The sequence below is a fragment of the Pituophis catenifer genome, unplaced genomic scaffold (genome assembly GCF_029215685.1).
Source record: "Pituophis catenifer annectens isolate HBS135680 unplaced genomic scaffold, rPitCat1.0.hap2 SCAF_3, whole genome shotgun sequence".
Classification (NCBI taxonomy): domain Eukaryota; kingdom Metazoa; phylum Chordata; class Lepidosauria; order Squamata; family Colubridae; genus Pituophis; species Pituophis catenifer.
In genome coordinates, this window is record NW_027256883.1 from 122,592,965 (window position 1) to 122,614,185 (window position 21,221).

Genomic DNA, 21,221 nt, shown 5'->3' on the forward strand with positions numbered 1-21,221 from the left:
CAAGTAGTTGCTGAGGATGAAATAGCAAATCATTCAGATAGGTGTCTCCTTTATTCCTGGAAGTGGAGACTCGGTGTCACGGCAATCTCTCTACCTGAACTGTTGTTCTTGCAATGAACCTCTCAAATCCAATAGCCAAGGCTCTGCTCTTGACTTTTTTCATAATAGAGTCCTTAAATTTCTCTATGCACAATCATAGCAATTTGGGTTCCCACTGGAATTGTACAGTGGATAAAGGTACTTCATGGAAGGCCATTAAGATTTTTGTATGAGAAAGATTTTTGAATGAGGGGCCTAATATACACTTTTATTTTGTTAAGCAAATGTTTTTAACAGGCTTAAGCTCAGAGAATAAGCCTTCACCCTCAAAAGGCTTAATATATAAAATGTCAGTTGTTAAACCTGCTGTTACCGTGTCACATAAGAATACCTGAAGCATGTTGATTAATCTCAGATATGAAAAAGTCTTTTAAGGTGTATTATTAAGAAGAAAAATAAAAGAATAACTTGGAGGAATTTTGGTATTTTTTAAAAAAACTGAAGTGGGTAAATGCAAAGCTGTTTATTGTAATAAATATGAATATTTATTTATCTGAATCCAAATCAGAATTATTCTTCAAATGATGTTGCATGCTGAAGCCAACAGCTAATCCAATAAACCCGAGTAACTATATCTTCCAGCAGTAAAAAAAAAAAAAAAAGGTACTATAATGAAAGTTAATTTGCATGCTTCTTGCAACATGAAATGAGGCAGAGGAGTCACTCAAGGTGGTTTTTTTTTTCAATTTTCTTATCTAAAGAAAAACAAAATATGTTAAGCATTACTTACAAAGAGACACAGAGTATATAATTATAACCAGTACTTCTAAAACTTGGTTTAGAATATAAGATTAATTATTCATAAGTGAGAAAACAGCAGTACTGCTCAGCTCAAAAAAGAGATTATATAAACCATTGTAACTTCCAAATAACCTATTGCAAAATTTTGCATTTTCTGTCAACTGATCTCTCATCTAAAAAAAAAAGAGGAAGAATTTTATATCAATAAGGTTTTTTTTTCATATTCTTGAACAGACTGACACTATCTCCTGCTTTAATTTCATTTTATGTACCCATACTAGAATACCTTCCCTTTCTCTATTTTACAAGGTGCTTTATACAATTACAAGATACATTGTATAAATATCCATCAAGTCTTCTACATCAAGCTAAATCCTGTAAGAGATACTTAATTTAATAGAGTAGAACATATCTGTTTTTAATATTGCCAATAATTCAGGTTCAACGGAGCTTTGATAAATTAAAAAATAAAAAACTTCTATTTTTCTAATTATGGCAGAATGAAAGAAACCAAACAGGAAGTCCTTGGAAATTGATATTTTTGAGGTAGCAATAAATAAGTGCTTGAACACTTTGGATAAATATATTAAATATACATTGTCCCCAGGGGTCGGTTCTACTTACCTTTACTTCCGGTTCGCAACGGGAGCATGCGTGCGTGCTCCCTTTGCTCTCTCTTTCTCTCGTGCTTCTGCGCGTGCGCAGATCATCCCTTATGATGTCCGGCCGGGTAAGTGGAACCTCTCGCCAATTTTACTACCGGTTCGCAAGAACCAGACAGAACCAGGAGCAACCCACCACTGATTGTCCCAATATCATTTTTAGCCAATATACCCAAATCCTTAAAATACATTTGAATAAGGAAAACATAGGACTACATAAGTATGAAAATACGTTGCAGATAATGTTTTGCTTACCTTTGATTCCTAACACATTGTGGGTAAAATAGTTGTCCATTCTGGCATTGTACTCTAAATTCAGAGGGTGAATTTGATAGAGGTCCTGTAGAGTGATATGCTTTGCATACAAATTCAACAAATTCTCCATGAAGAAAATAAGGTCGATTGTCAAAACTCCATCTCAAAAGCAAATTATTTTTTGCCATCTCTTCCTGTGACAAGGTGCATGGCTCTTTAGAAAATAAACACAATATTATTATTTTTTACCATACCATGAAATTTAATAGAACATTTTCCTTAGATACCAGGATTCTTTTTATACTGCATCTGATAAAATGTAAATATTATTGAACTACAACTTCATAAATCAGAATTAATAAGAGCTTATTTTCACTCCATTAGATTGCTAATTTGAAGATAAAGTTAATATTCATTGTTCTGTTTCTTGTCTGGACTACCTCAAAGGGCTAACACCACTGCTGTGAGTCAGGCCTTAAAATAATCTAAGTGAGATCAGATCTATGATTTGCATCGTGGCTGTGAACTTCTGAGCTGCTTCCTGCTCCATATTTAGGAAGAGAAAGTTGAAGTCCCCCAAATAGAGTCTGGGGAACTCTAACACCAACATGCCTATTACATCGAGCAGCTCAGGCAGGGAATCTGAACAAGACAGTACAACAATTAAGTTGATCTCTAGAAATCAATCTTATCAGTGGGGCCTCACAGCTGATTATCTGTGGGGCAGTGCCTCTGAAAGTCAACAGCATCTCTCAGATGACAATAGTCATTCCATCACCAAGAGTGGCAACTGGAGCCATGCTTGAAACCCAGATAGTCTCATTTCTGAGATGGGAATATACTCCTCCATGCCCAAGCAGATTTCACTAATACATGGTAGATCAACCCTCTCATCCATTATCAAATCATGAATCAGGGAGACATTATTACAATCAGGGAGACATTATTACAAAACCCAGGTTACTGAAGCTTCAATAATTTAACATTCAAGCTGCATGCAGAATGAGAATCACATTTCTCAAGAGCAGTCTATTCTCACTGTTGTTATATACCAATTCTGAGCTTTCATTCCAGTGCTACAAAGGATGACTGCAACATCTAATTCATTGCCATGTAATACAATTGAGCAATTGGAAAACTTTACATTGAGGGCCCTCCATGAAGACAGCAATGCTTTTCTAAAATGTATTGAAACGCATTGAAGCTCCATGTTTATTTGGTATCTATTTGCATTGTGTTATAATGATAACACTACTATACAATACCTATACAAGCAGGTGGAGTAGTCCATTGGCTCCTTGAACAAAAGACTGTTATGGAACCTTGCAAAACATGATATTCATTGCAACTGTATTGTATTGTTGAACCATCTTCATAGTTTTCTGTTAATGAGCCCATAACAACCCCATTTTCTATGGAAGGTGGAGGGCCACAGTTAGCACTTAAGCCTGCAAAACACAGTAGAAAAAATAAAGGTAGCATAAGACAGTAATGTTTATGGATAAAATCAGTTTTAAAATTGAGAGAGGAAAGGTGCTTTTGCACAAATTTTCTCCTGCAATCCTTATTTTATAGAGTAGTAAACTATAAAATTGGGGTAAAATGCCTCCCCATTCAAAGTGAGAGGTAGAGTTATCATTCTGATTTTATATATATTATTATCAATGTTTTTTATATAAAAAAGTAACATTTAGATGCACATAACTGGTGAATCTCATTACTGTAATACAATGATTGAACTTTTAACCACCAAATGATATACTGGCAATCCATGTTTGCAATTGGTTCTGTCAACCAATTGCTTAAGCAATCTTTGCTTAAGCAAAATCACATTACTTGCTTGAAATTTTACTTTTTCTTTGCTTTGCAGCATAAGAAAGATATGGCCCCAAACAGCTGGATGAGCCCAAACAGCAAGGAAAGTTTTCAGAAATTGATTCCTGAGGAAGTCAGATAAAAGGGCAAATCCCTTTTCCGCATTCCCCCATCATTTCCAGCACTGGAAAAACGAGTAAGAACAGAATTGCTGTTTATATTTACATAAAAGAATAAGCATTCACACAGTGGGCAATATACATTGAAACAAATGCACTTGCATTGGCTGTTTGCCTAGAACACCATGCACCATGGATACCTTTTGTGACCACAGACCATGGCCATGGACCCCCAAGACATAACTCAAGATTTAAATCATAACATTTCTTTAAGTCTTCGCAGACCTCCTATGATAGTGCAGACCACCCAGAGATTTGCAGACCACAGGTTCAGAACCACTGGCCTAGCATGCTTGCAACTGCAAGCCACAAGCCCCTTAGGAGGCACGCAAACCTTTACTGTGAAACTGGTTAGGCATCCGCTGCCAACCAGCCCATGATTCTAATTAATTAATTAAGATCACAGAGCTGAGCTTATTATCTTGTGGTTAATACATTTTAGGGACATACTGCATGTCCCTAAGGAGAGGAAAGCAGCCCACTTATTTATGCAATCTCTTTGCTCTGCAAAGGGGCAGAAGAATGGTTAGGCACAGGACAATGCATAGTAACATTGTAATGGTGAACACATGAAAGAGAGGGTGGGGCTGCAAAAGTAATAAACATGGACATTGGTTGCATAATTAGAATAGAATAGAATAACAGAGTTGGAAGGGACCTTGGAAGTCTTCTAGTCCAACCCCCTGCTTAGGCAGGAAACCCTATACCATTTCAGACAAATGGTTATCCAATCTCTTTAAAACTTCCAGTGTTGGAACATTCACAACTTCTGGAGGCAAGTTGTTCCACTGATTAATTGTTCTAACTATCAGGAAATTTCTCCTTAGTTCTAGGTCTCCCATCCATTGTATCTTGTCTTGCCTTCTGTTGCTTTGGAAAATAAGTTGACTGCCTCTTCTTTGTGGCAGCCCCTGAGATACCGGAACACTGCTATCATGTCATCCCTAGTCCTTTTCATTAAACTAGACATACTCAATTCCAGCGACTGTTTCTTTATATGTTTTAGCCTCCAGTCCCCTAATCATCTTTGTTGCTCTTCTCTGTACTCTTTCTAGGGTCTAAACATCTTTTTTACATCATTACAAAACTGGATGCAGTAGTCCAAGTGTGGCCTTACCAAGGCATTATAAAGTGGTATTAACACTTCATGTGATCTTGATCCTATCTCTCTGTTTATGTAGCCTAGAACTGTGTTGGCTTCAGCACACTGCTGGCTCATATTTAAATAATTGTCCACTAGGATTCCAAGATCCCTCTCACAGTTACTATTATTGAGCCACGCACCATTTATACTGTACCTACACATTCTGTTTTTCTTGCCTAAATGTAGAACCTTACTTTTTTTTCACCATTGAATTTAATTTTGTTAGATAGTGCCCAATGTTCAAGTCTGTCAATATCCTTCTATATCTTAAGCCTATCTTCTGGAGTTTTGGCTATACCTGCAAGTTTGGTGTTGTCTGTTTGATGGGTTCCCCATCTATCCCCTCATCCAAATCATTGATGAAGATGTTGAAGAGTACTGTGCCTAAAACAGCTTTTTCATCATACTTTTTCATCACTGTCATAACTGTAAATAGTTGCTATCTGAGAATGTTGGAATTTGCCAAACTCCAGATAAAACTTTTGTTAAGAACAGCATCATTTTACCTTTGGAAATACACTGAGGGTATCTCAATTGTCCATCATTACATTGCACCAGCAATTTGGATTCTGACACTAAGGGTGGCAAAACATATCCTGGTTTACATACAAATTCAATAAAATCACCATGCATGAAATACCATTCTTCTTCAAGCTTCCATTTCATTTCTAGGTTGTAATTGCCAGCAATTTCTTCTCTAGCTAAACATGGCTCTGTAAGGCAAGAGTTAACAATAATGTATTAAGTTCTGTGATTAAAAAATTATTGATACTCAGTAGTTACCAAGGCACAAATCTAGTTGATTGTGGATATTGGGAGATGGGAAAGGGAAACATTCTTCATTTATGGTTAACAATGATTTGTTGCCTTTTATAGTCTCCTCCCTTAGAGAGTAAAGCTTTGTGGTAATCAACAGAATCATGATCCCCAGTATAAAAAAACAAACTGATTAATCCTTTCATGTATTATTCACATTGGAGTAGCTCAATCCATAACACAAAATGTATAATGGGCAGAGTTTATCTATTGTTAGCTATTTCTTATAAAATGAAGATATGTTAATTGGGATAACCAAACAGTATGTTCAGATACGTGTTGAATATTAATTATGCTGGTCAAATGTTGTGTTTTAATCACACTTAGAGCAATCAGTTTTCAAATGGTTTTGGAGAAGAAATTTTTGGAGAAAAACAACTATTATACTTTTAAAGAATAATTATCAGGTTTATAGAAACGTAATGCTGCATGTTTATTTAGCCTAATTTGTAAATAAACATTTCATAGAACAGTAATATGCTATAGTGGTCTTTCAATCTAATATCTTTCATCTGCAATATATAAGTAGGATTAGGCATCCAGGGATACACTGTTGATGCAGAATAATACAACATGTCATTTTATATAAAATAAAAAGATATATATGGCCATATGGGGGATGGGAACTTTTAATACAAAGTTCTGAGCTCATTCATCATATTTGGGGAAAATGTCCATGATAACCGGTTTTCAATATTCCTGTGGTACATATCTGCTGTCTAGAAATATTTCAGATTTTGAATGAAAGCTGGCAAATATGTTAAAATTTAAAAATATTATGATCTGGCATTACATCATTCATTTATTCAGGATTTCACAGAATTCTTCAATTTAATCATTTATATAAAATGTATCCTATTTATTCAAAGCTTACCTAAACAAGTTGGTGGCTCAGTCCAAGTTCCATGGATACAATGAACTGTACTGGATCCTTTCATTATATGTAAGGGACGACATGCATATTCCACTAAAGATCCAGGGCTGTAACTTGCCAACTGACCAATATCATTAACAGTAATACTATTTTTAACTACAGGAGGGGAATTGCAGTTCCCACCAGTTTCTACAGTCCGATAATCTTCTGTGGTCAATGCCCTGCCCACATCTGAGAAATAAAAATGATGGAAAGAGACGTACAACAATAACAATTTAATGATGTTCAACTATACTTTATCAAAATTATTACATACAGTAAATGGCATTTCAATCCTTTTGCATTTTTAAGTTACAAATTTCCTTTTTCTCTTTCTCAACATGTTAGCTTGAAGCTAACAAAGTCATAATTAGGAAAATTCAGAACTCAGCAAAAGGATGTGCTCAATTTTCTACTGCCTCTCTGTAGAAATCAGGGTCCAGTCATTTGCAAAGTGCGAAGATGTCTGACTGCCTTCGCAGCATTTATTGCTTTTATACAGTTTTTACAAGCAGAGAAAGGCAAACTAGTGACAGTGTTTTTATGGTAGTTACTACTCGCCCCCCTTAAGATGCCATCCTCCTGATGGTGAAAGCAAGGTGAGATAATACAGACCAGAGCCAGAATGAGATCATATAGGCATGCAAGATACATAGGCATCTGAGGTGCGGCAGTGTGCTACGCACAGCCTGATACCATGACCTTTAACCTCTACACCTCTCTGACATAGAAAAGGGACCGTTTTTAGTTCTGGGAATAAAGATATTCTTACAGAAATAATATCATCTGAATCTCTTGGATAGATAGAACTAGCTATCCAGAATGTCTGATATCTAGACTATTCTATTTTGGATGACTAAATATCCCTGAATGCATATCACATTTATATTTGAAGAGAAAATACACAACATAGGCATTACACTATATAGTAAAATTCCATCTTCCATTATATAATTATCTAACATCAATATTTAGAGTCAGACCTATGCACTTGGGAGGTGAAGTCCATTTCCCATTCTCACATCGGATTTCTCTAGTTCCATTAAGCTGGAAAGAACGCTCACACTGATAATGTATTACATCCCCCTGACGATAGGTTCTTAAATTGGTTAGCAATCTGGTATTTGGGGGCTGAGGTGGGGGAGGACATTTGTTTCTTCTTTCTGTAATCAGAATAATAAATAATAGCAAAATACCATTTTGTTTTAGTAAAAGTTTTACAGTATACTCTTTCAGAAAAGCCATGTCCAAGGGAAATCTGGACACAATAATCATTATTTTTATCTAGGAAAAAAAATCAAGACATCGCTTTTACTACACTTTTCAAAGATAATAAGCGAAGCAAAATCAAAGTAGCCATCACAGACCTCCAGGGAACCAAAATGTTAAACACACCTACTTGAAAAAAATAATTCTAAGGGTTAACATGCTGTATATAGAAAAGGAGCATTTGGTTTATGCTCTTCAGTTAATGATTCAGTATAATTTTTCCCTCCTAACTATTCTGCAACATATTTAAAGCAAATTACATAATTAGTGATTTTGGTGAAGTTCAGGGAAAAGGAATACATTGTATAATGAAAATATTAATGGAGGTTGTTCTACCAAATTGGAGGCTCACATATGGTTGGTAGACTTAACTCTATGGTTAAAGCTTAACTCTTGTCCAATAAACCAGATTGCTCTAACAACTTCTACTCTGTCCCCAGAGTTTTAACTGTTTGCAGGCTAGGCCTTTTGAGAAGCAAGTCCTTATTGATAATGGCAAAATGACTAAGGTGACCAGATTTTAACATTGGTAAAGCGGGACACCCACCATTTTGTGGGCGTGGCTTGGAGGTCATGTGACTGGGTGGGTGTGGCTAGCTGGTCATGTGACCGGGTGGCCATGGCTATGTGTATAGAAAAAAGTCATTTCTGACAGGTCCTCGCACTTTTGACTGGTCCTCACACTTATGACCATCCTCACATTTATGCCCGTGCAGCATTCTTAACAACCATGTCACTCATTTCACAACTGCTTCTCTTCACCATGGTGATAAGATAGGGCAAAAAACATAAAATGTGAGGACAGTCGTAAGTTTGAGGACTGGTCAAAAGTGCGAGGACCAGTCAAAAATAAATTTTTCAGCCCTCTGAGTAGTCCATATGCACAAAAGGACTAACCAGAGGGCTGAAAAAAGTCATTTCTGACAGGTCCTCGCACTTTTGACTGGTCCTCATACTGATGACCATCCTCACATTTATGCCCGTGCAGCATTCTTAACAACCATGTCACTCATTTCACAACTGCTTCTCTTCACCATGATGACAAGATAGGGCAAAAATGTAAAATGTGAGGACAGTCGTAAGTTCGAGGACTGGTCAAAAGTGTGAGGACCGGACCAGTCAAAAATAACTTTTTCAGCCCTCTGAGTAGTCCATATGCATAAAAGGATACAGCAATAGAGAGGGATGAAGGAAGGGAAGGGAAATTAGAGTAGGAGTGAGGGTAAGAGAGGGAGGAAGAGAGGAGGAGAAGGAGAAAGGAAGAGGAAGTAGGGAGGAGAAGAAGAGGGGGGAAGAGAAAGTAAGAAGGAAAGAAAAGAGAGAGGTGGTAGGTTTGAGGAGAAAGATTGCTGTACAAAAAAAAAAAGATGAAAGGGAAGAAAGCCAACCCCAAACAAATATAAAGATATTAAGATAACGAATGAATTGTTAAACTTTAAAGAATAAAAGAGAACAAATATGAATAAATAGCAATAATTAGAAACACACATACAAACATACAATGTATTTTCTTTGAACAGAATATTTGGCTGGTTCACAAATTTAAACAGTGTTTAGTCATTTCATTAAATTTACAATTTTTATATTTCCTTTTTGCCATATTTATTCCTCATCTATTTTTTAAAAAAACAATATTACCCTTCATCCTCATCTCTAATCTTAATCTTAATCAAATTCAATTTTTCCCTTATATTCTATATTATACCCCTTCCCATTGTCATCTATTTTTATATCCATCCTCACATTGGTTAATTATGTAATTATATAATACAGTTGTTTAATACAAATTCAACATTTTAATATAAATCAATTAGTTATATAACTGTCTTTTTTGTATATTAATCAATCTGAACATGAATATACCAATTATTTCCATGCTATCCAATTTCTTACAAATCAAATAATTATATTTACCAATAATAATAAACCGAATAATTTCCCCCATATATTCCTCCAAACCACAACTTAACCATTTCTGCTTTCAACACAATATACAATTAATAGTATCTCAATTATTACAATTCCCTAGTTAAATAGAGCTTTTTTTCTTTTGTGTTTTAAAATCTTGAACTCTCCTCTTTTGCCCTAAATTTCCCATTGTTTGCAGTTTTGCACCTACCTTTTTTGGTGAGGAAAAAGAAAAAGAAAAAGAAATCTCTTTCTGCCTCATTTTGCCATGTTGCACCCTGCTTTACTTTCAGTTTCGCTTTTAAAACATAGTTAGGGGGAAAAAATCTCCAGCATTCTGCAGCTAGCAACTACAGAGCCCTGAGCAAAACAGCTGAGAGCAAATCAGCTGAGAGTCGGGAAAGCCGCTCTAATCAACTTGTGCTAATTAACCTATGCTGAAGCTTTAAGGGGTTGTTTTTTCTATTTTTGCAGGCATTGGTCTACTCATTTGTTTTCTTTTAACACTGATCAGCTGTAGGACGGCCCTTTGAAGCCCTGCGGCAAGAGTTTAAACAGTTTTTTTCCCCTCTAGCCATAAGGTGGGACTCAGGAGGCAGCCGGGAGCAACCCACCACTGCGCTGTGCATTCTTTCTAAAAATCGGGACTTTTTTAAAACGCCGCGGGACGCGGGACAAATTGTTCAAAAGCGGGACTGTCCCGCCAAAAGTGGGACGTCTGGTCACCTTAAAAATGACCTACTTTTTAAATCCTGGAATCAAATCTGATTCTGAAGCTAGCAAAATATATTCCTGCCTGACTAATCTCAAAGTTGATTTAACATCTGCTCTGTTAGAAGGCAAATTTAAAAGGACATCCTATAAGGAGAGCACTTGCCTGTTTGAATTTTAAATATAGCATGGGACTGGGTTATTTGAGGGACTGTCCAGGGGTGGGCTCCTGGGGGTTCAGCAGGGTTCGGGTGATCCTCTAGCCAAGGATCTCTGGGGTTCAGTGAATCTCCAAATTCCACCCCTGGCAGGCCACCCCTCCCCTCCCCTCCCCTGAGTCTCCACATGGCCTATTCATCATTCCAGGTAACTGCAGGGGCTGCGCAGGGGGTCTGGGAGGGCAAAAAAGGGCCTGCTGGAGGTTCCAGAAGTCCAGAAACGGGCTTATTTCTGGCCTCTGGAGGGCCTCCGGATGCTGGGGGAAGCAGTTTTCACTTTCCCGGAGGCTCGAGAAGGTGAAAAGCCTCTGGAGGGTGAAAAACGCCCCATCCCCCATGCAGGCAGCCATCTAGGCCACACCCACCATGCCACACCCACCCAGCAACGGGGCAGTGAACCCATTGCTAAAGGATCTGAAGCCCACTCCTGGACTGTCTCTCCCCAATCACATCTACCCATCCCATCAGGACTGGCAAGAAAGGCATGTTGCAGATCCTATCCACAAAGCAAGTTCATCTGATGGGACCCAGTAGGAGAGCCTTTTCTGCTGTGGCACCCACCCTGTGAATGACCATTCCCCCTAAGATTGACCCTGGCCTTGCTGACTTTACTGAAGGGCCTGAAAACATGTGGCTGTGGGAATCCAGTAATGTGCAGTAGGTATGGAGCCTGCAAAGTGGCTCTGTTGCTAGGGAAATCGAATGAACTGTCTTGCAGATGGATTTCTAAATGACTTTCATTTTTTTTATTGTCTTTAATAGGTTTTTGTTAAGTATTTTTCTTGTTTTGTGTGCCAGAGTCATGTTTGTGAGATGGGCAATTACCGTATTTTTCGGAGTATAAGACGTACCTTTTCCCCCCAAAAAAGAGAGTGAAAATCTGGGTGCGTCTTATACTCCGAAAGTAGCCCCACCCAGCTTCTCAAATGGAGGTTTCAGAGGCTGAAAAAAGCATCAGAAACAAAGCTTCAGAAAAGAAGCCCCCAAACAGAGCTTCAGAGGCTTTTTTTCTGAAGCTCTGTTTCGGAGGTTTTCAGAGGCAGGAAAAAAAGTTTTTTCTGAAACAGAGTTTCAGAAGTTTCAGATGCAGAAAAAAAAAAAAGCAAAAAACAAAACAAAACACCAAGGCAGAGAGCTCACAACCAAGGAACCTGTTGCTAAAATTCAGCTGATTGGGAGTATTCTGGGAGGCTGATCCACCTGCCAATCAGCTTTTTTCTTATTTTCCTTCCCAAAAACTAAGGTGCGTCTTATATTCCAGTGTGCCTTATACTCCGAAAAATATGGTATACAAATTTACCAAACAAAGTTATAGGGATCTATGAATAGTACAAAAGAAGTACCTTCACATATTGGAAATTCTGGATACCAGCCAAAGTAATAACACTGAATTAACTCAGATCCTCTTAAAGTATAACCTTCCAAACAGATAATCTGAATTACATCTCCTTCTTCATAAGTGCTTTTCTTGGGATAAACTTTTCCATGTTCAACAGGATTTGGAGTTGAACACTCTAATTCTAAAAAGCAAGGCAAAATAAGAATGTACATGAATAAGTGATATATTTTTCATTGTTGACAGATAGCTCCTAGTTAGGAATGTTGTTTTTGGCCTAAAGCAAAGTCCTGTAAATTAACTTACTAGTACATTTGGGAACAAGCGACCACCCTTGAATCTGACACAGCACTTCTTCTGTTGTGTTTCCTCCGGCTGTAACATATCCATCCATGCATTCATATTTGAGCTTGTCATTCACATTGAACACTCTCTGCACTGTATGATACTGACCATATAACAGATCTGGAGCTAAGCAAGTCCCTGAAAACAAATGGCAGAAAAACCAAACAGGCATTGAAAAAAGGGAAGAGGAAAAATAGGTTGTGCAGAAAACAATACAAGATACAGATGTCATTATATTTGTTGTTGTTGATATTTTTAATTCACTGACACTTTAAGTTATTTTGAGAGAAGCCTAAATATGGAAGCAATGAGTTAGGCATAAATTAAGACAGGTATAGCAGAGTCAAAATAACTCAGAACACTTTTTTCCAGATTAATTGACTTCAGCTAATCAATTAAAGGTCAGATCTAATTCTATTGGTCTCTTGGGTTATTTGGCAGGTTCTGTGCAAGTAGCTCCAAGCCTGGCCAGAACTGCATCCTCAATCTTTGCAAGATTTTTTATCTTGGGGACAATGGGTGTTAAAGGATGAAAAGTTTTGCAACTTTCAGGAGGTGATGAAGGAAGGAAGGAAGGAAGGAAGGAAGGAAGGAAGGAAGGAAGGAAGGAAGGAAGGAAGGAAGGAAGGAAGGAAGGAAGGAAGGAAGGAAGGAAGGTTGGTTTTCCAGGTTTACTGCCAGCTTCCCACAAGGAAATTCATTGGGAAAGACAACAGGAAGTTGGAAGACTCTTCCAGTCTCATGATTTTTTTTATCCACCTCTGGTCATTCAGTTTTTTTTAACAAAATATCTTTGAAACAATGACCCAATGGGTCATGGGTTTAGTATTACCTAAAGGTTCTTTAGTGGCTTCCATACACTGTGGCTGAACTGACCATCCATCTTGAAGACATTGTATACTTGCATCCCTCTTGCCTTCTGGAGTTTGGTAGCCTGAATGGCAACTATATTTTAAGTTTTCCCAGATGTCGTAAGACAATTTTGTATCAGCAAAAACACCATTATCTAAAGTAGGTTGGACGCATTTCTCTTTAGTGCGTTAAAGAAAAAGAGGAGAAAAATGTTATATTTTTTCCTTTGTTCATAAAAATTAAACTCTTACATGGCAAGAATTATATTATAAAAAGGCGAAAGATTTATATGATCTGAAGAGAAACCAGAGTATAAGAGAATCCTGACGTTAGAAGGCCACGATCTACAGGCAGGTTGGCACGCTTATTTATGGGGCCCAAAGAATAAAAAGAACTCATATTTCCATAGACACAAATTAAGGGAGACCCTGATTCAAACATGGGAAGAAATTAGACAAAGATTTTATACGAAAGTACCGATTTGGCTCTCAATTATGGGGGCTTTGACTACCACTAATAAAAGGGATATCTTGAAATTTGGCACATACAAAGATATATTAGATGAAAATGGTATTCTTAGATCACGAGAAACACTAAGTAATCAAGGTTTTAATTTAGATTGGTGGAGCTACCTGCAGATAAGCTCTATACCAAAAAGATAGGGACCAATTTGGTATAGAGACGAAGTACAACAATTTAGATAAAATTATGTTGGGGATTGAAAAGAAAATGCTAGCGAGATTTTACAACCTCTTATTAGGCGAGGACAGAGCAGAAGGAATAGCTAGGAATCAACTAAGCATTTGGGAAAAAAATATTGGCTACAGACTAAATTTCAATGACTGGGAGGAGGCTTGGAATAGAAATTATAATCTTACTAAATCAGCAATTTACAGGGAGAACCACTATAAAATATTTCACAGATGGTATCTAGCCCCAGCTAGACTAGCAAAAATATTTCCCAGTGCCTCAGCAATTTGTTGGAAGTGTGGAAAGGAGGTCGGCACCTTCTTTCATATGTGGTGGTCCTGCCCGGAGACAAAAAAGTTTTGGACAAAAATACGAATTTGGCTATGAGAAATAGTGGATGAAGATATAAAACTTTCCCCCGAAATCTTTTTATTAGGAATGATGGGAGACGGACTCTCTAAGGACAAGATACAATTAATTATACATGTTATAACAGCGGCCAGATTAACCTTTGCAAAATACTGGAAGGATAAACAAACCCCTCCAGAGATGACAATAATAAATAAAATCCTAGAATGCGCAGAAATGGCAAAATTAACTAGTGTTCTTAAAGACGATGAGAATTCAAAATTTAAGGCAGTATGGGAAAGGTGGTACAAATGGTGGAATAATAGAACAAGACTATAAGGATATGTCTATTTCTAATAATGATAGATTTGAAGATACTTGATATGTACATAATGTAAATATGTAACTGCACGACACCTCAGATGTTAACTGAGATTTGATGTTTTCTTTTTAAAAAACTTTTTTAAAAATCAATAAAATATTATTAAAAAAAAAGAATTATATTATAAAAAGGACCCATAGTCACTTAACCAAATTCCATACATGAAGAAGCCATGTTAATAGCTTGAGAAATCTACAGAGTTTCCTTGCTTAATTACTCGATATTTAACAACTATTCAAAGTTACAACAAAACTCCCCCAAAAGGTACTTATCACCCATTCTGCCATATCCACCCATACTGTCAAGTGATTACATTTCAGATGCTTGGCATCTAGCTCACATTTGCAATCAGTTGCAGCATCCCATGGACACAACAGCAATCTGGAACTTTTTTGTCAGTTATTTAACTATCAAATTGTGTATACAGATTGCTCATTCTAGCTATACTTTATATATAACATTCACATTTTTTTATCATATGAAGAATACAACATTTCTTTTCTAACCAAACTAGAAAAATAAGGATGTAGACTTACTGTAACATTTGGGTACTGGTGTCCAGCCTTCATTGGTGCAATTTACCCTTCCATTTTGACTTCCAGTTTCAGCTGAATATCCAGCCAAGCAGGTATATGTGAGCTTTTCGCCTTTCTTCATTGGAAAATAATAATTTTTAAAACTATAATAATATAGTGCAATCCTTCCATTTTCTATATTGGGGAACTCACAAGCTTTGTCTAGAAGAAATATATTAATATTCAAGTAGGAAGAAATGAAAAATATACTCTTCAAACTACTTCATTTCAACCAAGGACAGTAGGCAAATGAAAAAAAAGACTGAAACTCATGTCTTTAAAATATGTTATCAGTGACTATGCTCAGAAGAATCCAGCTGAATACATCGTTTCTACTTCATGACTCAAATTTTGACAAAAACCCGCCTATATATATGTAGGTTTGTTCACTTTATAAGATCTAAACATTCTGGAAAGTGAAGTTTGTTAAAAGGATGTTAGAACCTAATGAATAAATACCAGTCCTTTAAAAAATCTTACAAAACAAGAATCTGTAAACAAAAAGAATTTAAACAGATGCTAGAAAAGGAACTAGAATTATTTTTCAAAATAAATAAAAAAGAGGACACTTCCTTACAGAACACTTGGGATACAGCAAAAGCATATATAAGAGGTCTGACCATAGCATATATAGGGAAAAAGAATAAAGAAAAGAAACAACAGGTAGATAATCTGTACCAAGAATTAAAAAATATAGAACATAAACTGCAACAATATCCGCATAGTAAAAAAATAAAAGAAGAATGGAAAATAATCAAACATAATTTAAATCTGATAAATCAAAAAGAATTAGCTTGGAAAATAAAAATGGCCAAACAGAATTACTTTGAGTTCGCGAACAAAACTGGGAGATGGCTGGCCTACAGACTGAAAAGAGATAAAGATAAAAGGATGATACACCAATTTAGAGATGCAAATGGAGAAATCCAATACAGTAGGAAAGTGAAAAAAGAAATTATTCAAACATTTTATGCAAACTTATATAAACAGGAAGAAGTAGAAGATGAAAAGATAAAACAATACATAAAAAGATCAGATATTCCAGTAAATACAGATGAACAGAGAGAAATGTTAAATAGGCCAATAACAAAGATGGAATTGGAAGCTGCTCTGAAAAAACAAAAAAATAACAAAACTCCAGGACCAGATGGCATACTGGAATTATACAAAACTGCACAAGATATATTAGGAGCGATCATGCTGGAACTATACAATGAGGCCTTAGAGAAGACAAAAATCCCATTAACTTGGACAGAAGCTATAATTACAATCATACCTAAAGACGATACTGATCACCAATTAATCCAAAACTATAGACCAATATCTCTATTGAACACAGATTATAAAGTATTTGCAATAATTATAGCGGAAAGAATTTAAAAAGTACTGAATAATTATATTCATATGGACCAAAATGGATTTCTGCCGGGTCGCCAAATTAAAAACAACATGAGAGTAATAATAAATGCACTTGAATATTACGAAGCACTTCCGGAAAACAAGCTTCGCTGGTTTTCCTTGATGCCCAAAAAGCATTTGACAATTTAAATTGGAAATTTTTAAAAGGGCAATTAGAGAGCATGCAATTCGGAACAAATTTCGACAAAATTATTGGAGAAATATATACCAAACAAACAGCAAAAGTAATTTTGAATGACGACATGACTGACCAATTTGATATAACAAAAGGGGTTAGACAAGGCTGCCCACTTTCTCCGCTCTGTATATTTTAACACTGGAAATTTTGCTAAAAAAAATTAGGGAAGACCAGGAAATTAAAGGGTTAAAAATAAGACGAGAGGAGTACAAGGTTCAGGCTTTTGCTGATGACCTTGTATTCATAGCGGAAGAGCCACTAGAAGTAGTGCCAAAGCTGTTTAAGAAAATTGAAGAATTTGGAGAGGTGGCCGGCCTAAAAATAAACAGGAATAAATCGAAACTATTATTAAAAAACCTTACGAAGTCCCAAGAGATAGAACTGGAGAACAAGATACAAATCCAAGCAACAAAAAAAAAATAAAAAATACTTAGGGATCTGGCTCTCACCAAAAACTTTATCAATAAGAGAAAATAATTATAAATTAGTGATACAGATAAAAGAAGATTTGGATAATTGGGAAAACCTACAGATCTCCTTAATGGGAAGAATCTCCACTATTAAAATGAACACCTTACCAAAACTGTTATATTTGTTCCAGGTTGCGCCAATAAAGTTAGAGAAAAAATTCTTTGAAACTTTAAATAAGATGATTTCTAAATTTATATGGCAGGGGAAATGACCACGAATAAAATTGAAGTTACTCCAGGACACCAAGAACAGAGGGGGAACAGCACTCCCAGATTGGGAACTTTACTATCAAGCGGCAGTGTTATCATGGGTCAAAGATTGGATGGATCTGAAAAACAGTGGAATATTAACAATAGAAGGCCACGATTTACAACTAGGCTGGCACTCCTTTTTATGGGACGAAAAACATAAAACACACACTTACTTCAAAAGACACACACTTAGGAACACATTACTATTAATCTGGCTCAAAATTAAAAAACAACAGTATACAAAAATCGCGACTTGGCTTTCACCATCAGAAGCATTAAGGCATCCAAACCTAATAGAACCCACAGATATAATTAGATACAAAGACTTAATTGATTACCAAGGGAAATTGAAAACTAAACAACAATTGGAAACAGACTTAAACAGAGAAATAGATTGGTGGACCTTCTCACAGATTCAATCGAAACATAAGGAATATATAAAGTCATATGAAATTTACAAAGAAAAACAAGAGTTAGATAAAATCATACTAGATTCAGAAGAGAAACTAATTAGTAAAATCTATAAATTCCTGTTGCGATATAAATTGGAGGAGGAAACAGTTAAGAATACGATGATTAAATGGATGCAAAACTTTAAATATACAATAGACTTGGAGAAATGGGAAGAACTTTGGCAACTGAACACAAAAATAACATTAGCGGTGGCATACAAGGAAAATCAGCTGAAGATGTTTTACAGGTGGCACATGTCGCCTACAAGACTAGCTAAAATACACCCGAATAATAGTGCGCTATGTTGGAAATGTAAAAACCCACAAGGTACCTTTTACCATCTATGATGGACATGCCCGGCAGCAAAGAAATTTTGGTCCAACATTAAGAAACGGCTGGAACAAATCACCAAACTACAAATAGAGAAGCCAGAAACTTTCCTGTTAGGAATTTTCACCAAAACATACCCTAAAGAAATAAAATATTTGCTGATACATATTCTAACGGCAGCGCGGATAACATATGCCAAGAACTGGAAACAGGAAAAAATTCCAATGAAAGAAGTAATGGACAAAATTACACAGTGTGCCGAAATGGATATGCTAACAAAGGAGTTAAAGGAAAAGGAAGAGACAGAGTACTATAAAATATGGAATAAGTGGTATCAATGGCATAACTCCACTAACAAAGGAATACATTTAGAAGAAGGATAGGATAAAAGTGTAAATATGTATATAAATAACTTCCTATGGGCAGACAAATCTGTAGAGGGAAACCTAAAATGAAAGGCATAATCCAAATATACAGTACATAGACTAATAAGGGGGAATTCTTAGGGGAAGAAGAGAATGGGGAGGGAGAAATAGAAAAAGAAAACTATCAGGTTAAGACCAAGGGAAATAAGTACAACTGTATTAACTGAAGAACCAATACGAAACAAAGCTTCAAAAGATTAATTTATTTACGTGTTGTTTGTTGTGTAAATGTTTTTATATATTTTTATATGTGTTTTAATAAAGTTTACAATTTTAAAAAAAAAAATCTTACAAAACAATGCAATTAAAATGCACGTTTGTAATGTGAGGCTTATTGTATAATGATGTTATATCCCGATAAATATGATCTTCTATTTACCATGTTTCCCTCACTCACACACACACACAAAACTTGGTTAAGATTAAATTGTTATCCAAAATCTTTTGATTGCTAGTACAACTTTCAGCCTCTCAGGATGCATGCAATTATACATTTTTACATATATTCTTAAAAATAAAGATGTACTCAGAAGGGGATGATACACACATCCCCTTTTAAGCTAGGACATCAGTATCTACTGCCTTACAATTCTTGAAAAAGTAGTGACATTTTAAGCACAACATATATTTGATTTTTACCTTCAGCAAGAAGTTTCCTTATTGCAGCAAACATTATTAGAAATGAAAACATCCACCTTTTATACCCCATCCCGAGTGCTTTCCTGGCAAGTTTGTATTATCCCACTTTTGGTAGTTTACTCCATTTTTGAAGTCAGTTCAGTTAATAATTTATAGGAGAGTATGACAGACCGGAAGGTTTCAGAAGATAAATTGAAAGATTATTTTTTAAACAGCTACTCAGTCTAGGTAATGACTGAGGCCTCAGATTCAATCAAAAATGACTCAGATTTAATCTTAATTAACTCACTTTCATCAAATTGGGACATTCATATTATACTTTCTTCTGTATTTATTCCTAGACTGGCATAAAATACTTTTATTGAAATCCATATCATTTTTACTTCTTTGGCTTTGCCAGCTATATGAAGTTTGACAGGTAAAAACTGTTCTTCTTTTCACTATGACTTTATTCCCCAAATAGAATTATGTATATCTACATCTAAGTTGTAGGAAGGCAGTATCTCCTTTAGGATATTTCACAATATACCATTCCAAGTTCTACAAATGTAACATTAAAAGTGTGGGAAAATATTTAATTACTAATTCATAATAATTAAACGTTAATTAATCAGATTGATTCAAATGTGAAAAAAATCTGCAACACTTATGTGATTTGTTAAAAGGTCTTTCATGTGACTGGATAGCTCTAGGCTAGGTTTTTAAACACCTATATATAATAATCTGCACTTTGTTAAACAGTATCTCCCCAACACTGAAGTGATTCATGCCTTAATAATCTCACTTGGATTATTGTAACCCACTATATATATAAGGCTATCATTCAAGGTCGGGCTTCAGGCCTGGGTACAGCACGGAAACGGCATTGGTCGCGTTGGTTGATGATCTCTGAAGGGCTCGGGACAGGGGTTGTTCCTCTGTCCTGGTCCCGTTAGATCTCTCAGCGGCTTTTGATACCATCGACCATGGTATCATGCTGCACCGGTTGGAAGAGTTGGGGGTAGGGGGCACTGTGTTGCAGTGGTTCTCCTCCTTTCTCTCCGACCGGTCACAGTCTGTGTTGGCAGGGGGGCAGAGGTCGACCCAGAGGCGCCTTATATGTGGGGTGCCACAGGGATTGGTCCTCTCGCCCCTTCTGTTCAACATTTATGTGAAGCCGCTGGGTGAGATCATCCGTGGTTTCGGGGTGAAGTACCATCAGTACGCTGATGACACTCAGCTGTACATCTCCACCCCAGACCACCCCAATGATACCCTTGAAGTGATGTCCCAGTGCCTGGAGGCCATGCGGATCTGGATGGGGAGAAACAGACTCAGGCTCAACCCATCCAAGACCGAGTGGCTGTGGTTTCCGGAGTCCCGATAGTCAGTTGGTGCCATCACTGACTATTGGGGACGAGTCATTACCCCCCATGGAGAGGGCTCGCAACTTGGGGTCCTCCTGGATTCACGGCTGTCTTTAGAAGAGCACTTGATGGCTATGACCGGGAGGACTTTTCATCAGGTTCGCCTGATTCACCAGTTGCGTCCCTTTCTAGATCGGGACTCCTTACGCACGGTCACTCATGTCCTCGTCACTTCCCGCCTGGACTACTGCAATGCTCTCTACATGGGGCTCCCCTTGAGGAGCACCCGGAGGCTCCAAGTGCAGAGTGCAGCCGCGCAGGTGGTTATGGGACCGACGTGGCCGCGCAGGTGGTTATGGGACCGACGTGGCGTTCCCATGTAACACCTCTCCTACGCGAGCTGCACTGGCTCCCGGTGGTCTTCCGGGTGCGCTTCAAGGTTTTGGTTACC

The 21,221-nt window shown here is 36.9% G+C and overlaps 1 protein-coding gene across 1 annotated transcript; it reads right to left on the reverse strand.

Moving 5' to 3' along the window:
• Positions 1-666: 666 nt before the first annotated feature.
• F13B (coagulation factor XIII B chain) lies at positions 667-19,541 on the reverse strand. Its single transcript, XM_070940973.1, has 11 exons — positions 19,425-19,541; positions 15,220-15,420; positions 13,244-13,441; positions 12,373-12,549; positions 12,074-12,250; positions 7,608-7,787; positions 6,586-6,816; positions 5,402-5,608; positions 3,023-3,205; positions 1,758-1,971; positions 667-794 (listed from the first exon to the last, which is right to left on the reverse strand). The coding sequence occupies exons 1-11, from the start codon at positions 19,492-19,494 to the stop codon at positions 791-793; spliced, it is 1,842 nt and encodes a 613-aa protein (XP_070797074.1). The 5' UTR covers positions 19,495-19,541; the 3' UTR covers positions 667-790.
• Between the last annotated feature and the right edge of the window lie 1,680 nt (positions 19,542-21,221).

Bases quoted from the DNA above. Each gene is read 5' to 3' on its own strand.
- F13B (XM_070940973.1), bottom strand. From the start codon at position 19,494: ATGGGGTATAAAAGGTGGATGTTTTCATTTCTAATAATGTTTGCTGCA. The intron at 13,442-15,219 runs GTAAGTCTACAT...AACGCACTAAAG, and splicing joins ACCAGTACCCAAATGTTACA to AGAAATGCGTCCAACCTACT. The intron at 12,251-12,372 runs GTAAGTTAATTT...CTTGCTTTTTAG, and splicing joins GCTTGTTCCCAAATGTACTA to AATTAGAGTGTTCAACTCCA.